The 10,824-nt window shown below is 38.3% G+C and overlaps 1 protein-coding gene across 1 annotated transcript; it reads right to left on the bottom strand.

Moving 5' to 3' along the window:
- Positions 1-2,712: 2,712 nt before the first annotated feature.
- LOC124776380 (zinc finger protein 184-like) lies at positions 2,713-6,324 on the bottom strand. The gene is made up of 2 exons (XM_047251344.1): positions 6,237-6,324; positions 2,713-5,857 (listed from the first exon to the last, which is right to left on the bottom strand). The coding sequence occupies exon 2, from the start codon at positions 5,780-5,782 to the stop codon at positions 4,271-4,273; it is 1,512 nt and encodes a 503-aa protein (XP_047107300.1). The 5' UTR covers positions 5,783-5,857; positions 6,237-6,324; the 3' UTR covers positions 2,713-4,270.
- Positions 6,325-10,824: the final 4,500 nt, after the last annotated feature.

Genomic DNA, 10,824 nt, shown 5'->3' with positions numbered 1-10,824 from the left:
AATTTATTTATTTTAGTGCATAATTTGAGTTTAATGTCTGAAAAATTTCTTGTATCAAAATATTTCACACTGTACTGTGGTCTCCTTGACAAGTGACTAGTTTCCATTTAGATGTGGGTATGGCGTATCAGTTGCCATTACATCACTGGTAATAAAACACAATGACACTGAAACCATTGTTTAGATTGGTGACAGCTTTTCTTAACATATGCCCAGTAATGAGAAGAAATAAAAAAACTCAGTTAAAACTACACAGGAAGTGAAAAAGAATAATTTGCTTTGCTTCAGTCTTCAAATTTTTTATCTGTAAGATGCCAGCCTGAAATTAAGTTTCCAAATATAGTGTTGCCCTCTCTCCCTCTGGTTGTCAAAAATGTGTTACTCTCACATCCAAACATGAGCTTCATAAATCATCAGTTCTTCTTTTTTTGTTGTTTGTTTTCCCTGCTTGTAACTGTCGTTATCATTACCTTTTTTTAGGTGAAAATCTATCCCATACTCAGTTATTCAGACACACCTAATCAATTGTTCACTTCTGTCTAAATTCACTGTCACTGACTGTATCTGTTCATACTCCAATTATATCTAAAAACAAAGATGATGAGACTTACCAAACAAAAGCGCTGACAGGTCGATAGACACACAAACAAACACAAACACACACACAAAATCCGAGCTTTCGCAACCCCTGGTTGCCTCGTCAGGAAAGAGGGAAGGAGAGGGAAAGATGAAAGGATCCAATTAGAATGTTTTGCAGCCTCTTCTCATTACGTCTGTTCTAATCTCTGAAACATTATTTCTCACTTCTTGGCAATAACCTATGTTACATTAAAAAAACACAGTTACAAACAAAATAAGATACTTCGTACATTTATTTCTTTTACTGGCTTGCTGTGTATGGTACTATTTTGTGTCTCGTAATTTTCCTTTGCTGGCATGTGTAATTATTTTCGCCATTCAGGTACTTTTTACCAGCGTCATTAATTGCCTTTTATTGTTCTTGCTCGTTTGTAAATCTACAACAGCCATGGAAAAAAAAATCCACTTCTTCTGGCCTTCTGAACTATGCTTTTCTGGAATTCAGTTATGGATAGTTTCCATTTTTATTACTATTGTTGCTAAAATACCTCCCAACTAGAGAAAAATATTAAATAGGGGAGGGGAAGTACAGCAATGTTGCTGACATTCAAACTTTCTTCACTCTCACCAAATGCCACACACTTTTCATGTATGTACAAAAATCCATTTTGCTCCTAAAACACTATTAATTCTTCCTCTACGCAATAATAGTAATATTTGACCTATTTCCGAACTACTACTAGCATGCTATATCTGTGTCATCAGTTACAAACATATTACCAATTAATTTCAATATAATGGAGGGAAACATTCCACGTGGGAAAAATTATATATCTAGTCCCACATGACATTTCCAAGCAGTCATTCAGCAGCAAATGTACTGCTTCCAGGACTGGAGTTTCTGAGAACAAATTGGTCCCCAAACTTTACACTGTGGCAAGTCAGAGGTAGAAAGCAAACAATTAGTAAAATCAAAAATTGGTGCCTTCTGTTAGGACAAGCAGGAGATGGTTGAAAACCGTATCAGTACAAATAAAACAGTACGAACAGTTTTATCTAATTTTCATTGTGTATTGTGGATCACATGAGAATGGTGTGTAATAGAGGGATTTGTCCAGCACTGAGCTGTTTCCATTTCTCTCCTGTTATTGCTTTCATTCTTTAGGCCACCTAGTATATTGTCACAGTTTGAATATTATTTGGAAGGGTGCAGAAATTTTGGTGGATCAGTCACTTAATTTCAGTTCATAATAAATTGAGAGAGGTTTTCCTTTTTCATGTGGAGTTTTTCATTTCTGAACTGTGATAGACACATTCAGTAATGTCACAGAAGCTGTCTAGCAAATAAATAGTGTAATATTTGTAAGCATAATGCAGCACTGTCCCATGATGGGAAGTGAGAAGTGTTATATCCTGGCAGGCTTGGCTTGACAGAGGTTTATTTTAAAAAATGTTACTCATCCACTTAACGACAAACACCTGTACATTTGATGTCAAATATAACAATATGTCTCATTTTTCAAGACGTACAAAGAAAAATGTAATGAAAACTATGGTACATGGTGTGCCTGCCTGCGCCTCAACATGTCATCTTAAACATATGTACCGTACACAATCACACAATTTTTTTCTTTCTTGGCCAAGCTTTATAATAAGAAATAATAAAAGGCTGTTACACATTTAACTTTCGGACAAAGCCTTTTTCAGATAAGAAAATACACACACATTCATTCACGGAGATGGCAGTCACGTGTGCTTGGTTATGTGAATGAATGTGTGTGTTCTTTTCTTTTCTGAAGAAGGCTTTGGCTGAAAGCTAAATGTGTATCAACCTTTCCATTGTGCATGTCTGCAACTCAATATATTCTCTTCTTTATATTGTTGTACACATGGTTAATTTACAGACTGTTATGTTTCCTTGTAGTTTCTACCAGCTTGCTTCTGGATATTAATGTGTTAAATCCACAGCGATGACTTTATGTGGTAACACACAATGAAAGATGTGTGAGATGAAGCTGCAAAGAAATGTTGCCTGATCTTGTGAACAGAATAAAAGGAATACAGAGTCCAGTCATAGAATTTTACCTTGACATATTTTCTAATGCAAGAAAAAAAATGAACTCAAAACAGAAATCTGTTTAAATACTTTAATAATTTTAGTTATTAATACACAAGCAACATATACTGTTTATAAAGACCGCACTCTATAAACAATTACAGCTTTATTCGTACATGCTGACATGTTGGAACATACAGTTACATTCATACCAGAAAGCAAGCATTCAGTTGATGAAGAGAACAGGAAATGAAGCGTAACAGTTACATCAGTCATGGTGTTTTGTACTATCTCAAGGAATTTCATGTTTCAACATAATAAAATTCATGATTGATCTACAATCAGAGTCAATAGTTTTACTCCAATACAGCTTCCATCATTATTATCAGTATACATATTTGTGACTGGTTTTCTTTTGGTGTCAAAGCAGATGCACATATTACTGCATTGCATGCGGGAGGTTATGCTCATGCCTAGTAAGCACGAGAGGAGAAATTGGCACGTATCTGGCAGGATTGTACACGGTTAATACAACTAACTTAAAAGCTTTCTTTTGTACCAGTTGTGATGATTATGTGTGTCCTGCTTACACTCTATACATTCAAAACTTCTTACATGTTCTCTTATTACATTACATTTCTTACTAACATACTACCTTAAATGTACCTGCCTGAATACTGTCACTAACATTTACTAAAAAATAATACTTTCTCATAATCTCAAATGAAGGGACTTGTTCTCACCAAGCTGCTTTGCCAGCTGGATTAATGCTTTTCCTGGAAAAAATTCCTCAAAAGTTACAACTGACCTAAAAAAATTATGTGAGTATTTATCTCTCTTATCCTCTGCACAGGTGAGAATCTGGTAAACATCCCTATGGCAAAAATATTTATTACATCAGCTAGGCCTACAATACTATGGAAAATGGCACACTTCAACAAAAAACTCCATAAAAAAACTAAGCAGGTAAAATTTCACAACCAATATTTCACAACAAATGAAAAAAGGTAAAATAAAACATCTATAAAATCACATTTCAAAATGTGAAACTACTTCACAATAAAAGTAATAAATACAGATACACGCTTTAAAAGTGCAGTAAGGTTGTACATAAAACTACTGGTTATTATGTACACTACAGTCCAACTTCTCATTTCATTTTAAAAGCAGTTCATTTGCCATCTGAGTATAATGGACTTGGCTCAAGCAAAGTGACCATGTAAATATGAACACTTTTTGGTCAGAAAAAATGTTGATTTGTATAAGTGATATTCCCTGATTATTTGTGGATTGTTTACGGAACTATTTACAAAGAAATGTGCTCTAATAGTATACCAAAATACTACATCACAGAAGCAAACTTGCGCATTTCATCACTGCTAACGTAGAGCCGTCAACAAACCAATTAAAAATTCAACATGCTGGCATTTCTTATTAATCTGTATCACATGTTACGAAGCCCAGCAAGATTATCAGTTCGAAAAGGCAACAGGGCCAAATAAAATGGCCACAGCCTATCGTAGTATCAGCTGTCTGTTTCACACTTTAGAATGCATCTTTAGCAGCAGACACAAATGCCAAGAGATCCGAGTTAAGAAGGCTGGGAACACTGGCGTAGTTCCCATTGGCCGTCATTCAGGAAAGCAGGCCAGGTGGAGGTTGTTCTGCAGACACAGTGGCGACCTGGAGCTGGTTTGGAGGGTGCTGAGGTTGTGGAGCATGCTGACTGAGTTCTGCCTTCACACGACGAGCAATATGACTGCGTGTGTGTTTCCGCAAATGGTCTTTGCGGTAAAAACCTTTGCCACATTCTGTACACACATGTCGTTTTTCACCTGAATGTATGACAAAATGCAAAGTAAGCTGCTCCTTCCTTTTAAATGCTTTGAGACACACCGTGCAAACATAAGGACGCTCAGGATTGTGGCTCTGTTTGTGACGTGTGAGGTGATCTTTTCTCTTCAGTCCTGCACCACAAATGTCACAAACAAAACGACGTTCTAAAGTATGGCCCAGGAGATGTTGCTCTAATAGCTCTTTCTCCGGATATGCCATATGACATTCGGGGCAACAATACAATGTGGAACCATCTAAAGCTGTTGTGAGACGAATTTCTCCAGGTTTTGGTCTAGGCTTCTTTTCCTTGTTAACCTTCTTCTTCTTCTTTTTCTTTGCACCAACTTGAGGTCCGTTATTCCCCACAACCCCTGGTGTTGTTGTTGTTGCAACACCTATTGCTGGGCCTGCAGAATTTGCAACCATTTCTGTTTCTTTTTTAATGTTCTCAGCTGAGTACTTAAGAAAGTGATGAAGGCTTATAGGTAAAGTAGAAGCTGGTAAATGAGAAAGATAATCCGCAACAGTTGAACCTGGTGTGGCTAAGCTTTGCCACGATGCTGGCATTGTTGTTGTTGTCTGTGTTGCATGGTGGTGGTGATGCTGATGGATAGCCATAGCTCCACCATACTCCCCTTCATTCGAACCAGGTCGATCTTCCTTATCAACATCTTCACATTTCACATCTTTCGGTTTCTCACCCACTGGGTTTTCCCTCATCATTGCTGCACACAGATCCTGGGGTTGCATATCACCTGCATGATAGGGTGGCCGTTTCTCAGGCATCTGCCGAGATTGTGGTGGAGGAGGTTGCTGCTGCTGCTGTTGTTGTTGTTGTTGCTGCTGCTGTTGCTGTTGTTGTTGCTGCTGCTGCTGCTGCTGCTGTTGTTGTTGTTGCTCCTGAACGGATGGGGATGAGGTAGGTCTGTTTTGTTGCTGAACTGAACCCGCTTGCGTGTAAGGAACACCAACAGCGCCTGGATAATGATGAGTAGCAGCTATAGCAGCACTTGCATGGTACTTAGATGAATTTGGATTCATCATATTGTTAACCTGAGGCGCGCCTGGATTATTCCTTCCATCATCTCTAACATACTTTCCCATATTTACTGGCATGCCAATGGGAGGATGATGTTGATTGAAATGAGCTGGTCCTGGGCTGGTGTGATAACGTGGTCCTGCACCTCCACCATCACTGACAGCTTGGGGTGGCAGTCCTCCACTACTTCCATCGTGAGTGAATTTCGCCGCAAACTGATGAATCGTAGGAATTGACGCAGGAAAGTGACCACCAAAAGGAGAGAAATTCATTGTTGCAGATTAGCTGAGAATGCAGTCTTCACACTTTCACGAACTTTCTGCAGATCTTTGTTACTGGACGAATGCCTGAAATGGACAAAATAAAGCTTCATTACAAGTGTGTACATAACCTTTGGAGACTTGGTTTTGAATACATACAATTTCCGTCATTTCGGCACAAAGGTTAGTGGTACGAGTATGTTTACTTCCATAATTCTTGTTTCATTTGTCACTTTGCTTACTAAGAGATGTCTTTAATTTTCGAATAAATGTTTAATTATTTTTATTTTTCTGGCGGCGTCATGGCCCGCGAAAAGATATACAAGATGGGCCTCTGAATGGACATGTTATACATTCGCCGAAATTTTAGACGAATGGCGGTATCAGGCACAAAATTAATGATAATGAGAAACTCTGTTTACAAGTCCTCCAAATAGTAGTATTTCCACAGTACATATGTACTCACCGGTATGCGTTTTGTTGTCCTCATGATGTTTTATTTCCATAAATACGCGTCTTTGACAGAAAACATAAACACCTGCTTTGCGCGACGTTACTCTGCTGTTACTTTATACCCACCACCACCAGTGCGTGTATCTGCCATCTACAGTCAATGCCGAAGGTATCGCTGCAGCGGGTTATTTGTTTGGGATGGCTTGGCGTCGGCAGCATTGATATTGTGTGTTACATTCGTCGGGCTGTTTGCCATTGTTAAATTTACGGCAATCAAAATATTTGAATTATAACTTCAAAATAAATAGGTTTCTTGATTTCGAGAAAGTAGTTGCTTTAGTGGAGAGTTGTTCACGGTGTACATGTTGCCTTATGAAAGTAATAAACCTGTTTAAGAGTTGTGGCCACAAATGAAGCAGTAACAGTCGTCTAGACATCCCGCATCACTGAACTAAATTATTGGATAATCTGTGTTACGCTTCGTCACTTTTAAAATTGTTACCGGCACTCATTAACATTAAATTCCGCCGATGGATTTCGTCACATTATTATATGCTCCCGTTGTACTGTGTTGTGTACAGATGCCCTCTTGGTTACAGTAGATGTTGATTTATAACACTCACAATTACATAGGTGTATAATACTCATTGACGACAGTTTCATTTGTTTTTTTTTTTTTTTTATTTTATTTTTTATTTAATTTTATTTTGTTTAACAAGTTCATTACATTAAACGTTCCTTATTCTCCAAACTAGTATTTAACAACTCTGTACATAAGTTTAAACAACAAAAATTTTCACTCTGTGGTGTTGATATTTCTAAATAATTTCAGCGAAAGCTAGTTTGCCTTTCCTTGGAGGAAGGTCTGAATATTTTTTTCTGCATTCCCAAAATTCCTTCCACATGACACACATGTTGTGTCTTTGGACCCAGATAGCCTGTAAAATGCACTTGGGTGAAATACTCCATACTATAGCCCTGCAGTAAATAGATGTTGCTTGTCTACATATTCTGTGGAGCATACTATAATAAGAATTAATTTCACCATTCAAAGAAAGAGATTGGTAGACTTTATTCATTTGATTTCATTACGTAACAAAATTCTTAAAACCTTGCAAATAGTTGCCTCCAGACAGTCTTCCCTGGTTCATGTGCAGTTAATATTGTACTAATTGTGGAATTATTTCATTTAAGCTAGACAAATTAATGTTTTATTTTCTTCAGACAAACTTTCTGGTATGAATGAACTGGAACATGCGAGGTGGTGACAACTCAGTAATTGTATGATGAATATTTTAAGAATAATCATGGATATTTACTGAGATTATGTGTCTTAGAATGTCATAAATGCAGATATATATTTTGTTCTTTCACCATGGCTACAGTCAACTGGTTCTCATATACTGCTTCACATATTTGTGTGTGTGTGTGTGTGTGTGTGTGTGTGTGTGTGTGTGTGTGTGTGTGTGTGTGCGTGCGTGCGTGCGTGCGTGCGCTATTAATTTTCATTGTATTACGGTGATGAACCCTAAGTCATGAGATGATCCCTGGATGAAGAAATAAATAGAATAGTGTGAAAATAGTATTTCAGATTTATTGCTTCATACACTCATTTGCATCACACTCTTTCATGATAGAAATGCATGTCCAGTATATACTAACAGTTATTTTCAGTAGTGTCATGTTACTAACTTACAATACTTTATTTTAGTTTGAATCAGCATCAAATTTGTGTATGAACATGTTAACCAGTATTGGCCAATCTACATATCTTGTTGGTTGATGGGCCCAGTTTTTTGTTTCTGCTTTTTTCCCCCTTTCTGAATACCATTTCAGTTTGAATGTAAAGAACTCATTGATAACTTTGGCCATTACAGAGTGTCATTGCTTTGTTAATTAAATTTTATGAATACTGACATTTCTCATCTCTTATTCATCATTTCTAATGCTGATGAAAAATACTCAGTTTGACTAAAAGCTGTAGCTTCAATAGATTTTCTTTCCCAAAACTATATTATGCTGAAATTAGATACGTCTGATAGTTATTTTAAGTATTCATTTAATAGCGATTTAGAGGAATATTTGATGCAAGAGGTTGGCTTTGACCAGGGATGTAGGGAACATGCGACAAAGGTTATGAACAATATAACTACTATAACATAATATCAGTGCCAATTTTTTCAAGTGGTCTTAGCTACAGATCAGTCAGTCACCACAAATAGGTTTTCTTAGTTTCACATTCATCCGCTTTGCCAACTCAAACCAAACCTCACCTTCCAAACTAAAGTATACCTTGGGCTAAACTACAGACCAAACGGTCACAATAGCCAGGTTTTCTTGCATTCTCGTTTGTTGGCTTTGCCAACAAACACCAGAACTGTGAATATATGCACCAAAATGTGATGTTACAGCAGCCATTAACATTATGTCACTGGTCAAAACCGACGACTTGTATCGAATATTCCTGATGACCCAATCTGAGCATGCATGTTTCTAACTGTCACAAGGAGCCAGAAATCAGTGGTACTAATAAGTAATGTAACTAATCAGTAATGGAAGTGATTTACAGCATAATTTCAGAGTGATGAAACATGAGAGTGAAAGCTATATAAAAAAACTGTATATGTAACAGTATGAATCATTAGAGGAATTCTTTTAATTAATTGCCCGCCTCTTGCATAACCTTTGCATTATGATCTGATGTTAGTTGTTACAGATTAATAAATTGTTTTGAATTCAGGGGATTCAAATCCCCAACCAGCCCAGCCAGTAATGCCATGAAACATACGATGAAATGGTTCCTTTGAAAAAGACACAGTTGATTTCCTTCCTCAATCTGACTGAGCTTGTGACCTTTCTCAAATGACTTCCTCACTTGAAGTGCAGGGCAGACAATCACATGTTTTTGTGTCTATAGGGAAAAAGACTGGTGGATGCATTGGCACAGAGTGACACACAATGAGGGAGAGGAGACATGAATTGGGAGGAAGTGATAGGACAGAGGAGGCGGAATTGTTGGGTTAGGGTGTGGGGACAGTAGGTTATTGTAGATTGAGGCCAAGATAATTTTGGGATTTGTTGTAAGGATAACTCCAGTCTGTGCAGTTCAGTAAAGCTGCCGATCGAGGGGAGAATCCAGAAGGCTTGGGTTGTGAAGCAGCCGTGGAAATCAAGCATTTTATGTACAGCTGCATGTTGTGGCACACTTCATCCTGGAGGACAGCTGGTAGGTAGTTATATAAAAAGCTGGGCAATGATTGCAGGAGAACTGGTATATGACATGCCTGTTTTCACAAAGGCCAGGCCACCTTTGAAAGCACCCATGTCATATGCCAGTTCTCCTGCAATCATTGCACAGTTTTTATATTGGTATGACTACCAACTAGGTGTCTCATAGGTTGAATGGCCGCCACCAAACTGTGGTCAAGAGCAAACTGGACCACCCTTTGATACAACATGCAGCTGGACATTGATCTTAGTGGCTGCTATCACAACCTGGTCCATGTGGATTCTCCCATCCACTACCAGATTTTCTGAAGTGTGCAAATTATTGCACATTCCCTGCTCGCGAAATTATCCTGGTGTTAACCAACAATAACCTTCCATCCTGGACCATTCACTCAACAGTATCTGTCCCCTCCGTCCTATCACCTCCTCCCAATACATGTCTCCTCATCCTCATTGTGTGCCACTCTCTGCCAATGCATCCACCAATCTTTTTCCCTCTGTGCTCCTCTCCTTCTCCACTCCCCATTCCCTCCCTCCCCTGCAGCCAACCAACACTGTGCCAGGCAGGCTTGCCCTGTCACCTTCTAGTCCCTGCATGCTCTGCCAGACAGCATTCTTCAACCCCCTCCACCTGTGTAACCTAGTATGCTTCCCCCTTCCATGCCTCACTCTGGATTTCTACTTTCCTGAGCTGAAACATAATGAGATGTCTCAAGTATAATGATCACCTCCACGCTTACCACTATTGATTCGCAGAGCAGTGAACATGCAAATCCCAATCACAGTTTCTTGCATGAGATCCTGAAAGCCTTGGCTCAGGTAGTTGCAGTAGTTCTTGAATTCTGAAGAGCATTTGTCTCATTTCCTCCAACCCTTACTGACAAAAGTATGACCATATGGGGCACCAGATGAACTGTGTGACTAAAACATTGATTTATTGTCATGGTGTGTGTGACATGTTACCTTAAATGGAAAGTCATCAACGTATGTACAAGTACATCCTGGTTTGCCTTAGAGAAGTACCTTTGGGCCCCTGATGTTCATAGTGCCTTTTAATGACCTCGCAGAAAACATCAGTAGTAACCTCAGACATTTTGCAAATGACACAGTTGTATGTGGTGAAACACTTCCCTGTCAGATCTTGAGAGGATTTAAATAGGTGCAAAGATTAACAACTTGTTTTAAATATCCAGAAATGTAAAATGGTGCACTTCAAAACATGCAGAAATGTTTTCTCTTATGCCTACTATGTCAGTCACAATTGGAATGGGCAACTCATAAAAATACTTGGATGTAGCAATGATTAGATTAGATTAGATTAGTTTTCGTTCCATAGATCCATGCTGAGGAGATCCTCGTGGATGTGAAACATC

The sequence above is a fragment of the Schistocerca piceifrons genome, chromosome 2 (assembly GCF_021461385.2).
Source record: "Schistocerca piceifrons isolate TAMUIC-IGC-003096 chromosome 2, iqSchPice1.1, whole genome shotgun sequence".
NCBI classification, from domain to species: Eukaryota; Metazoa; Arthropoda; class Insecta; order Orthoptera; family Acrididae; genus Schistocerca; species Schistocerca piceifrons.
The sequence above is the reverse complement of the archived record's forward strand: the minus strand, read 5'-3'. Positions and strand labels throughout refer to the sequence as shown.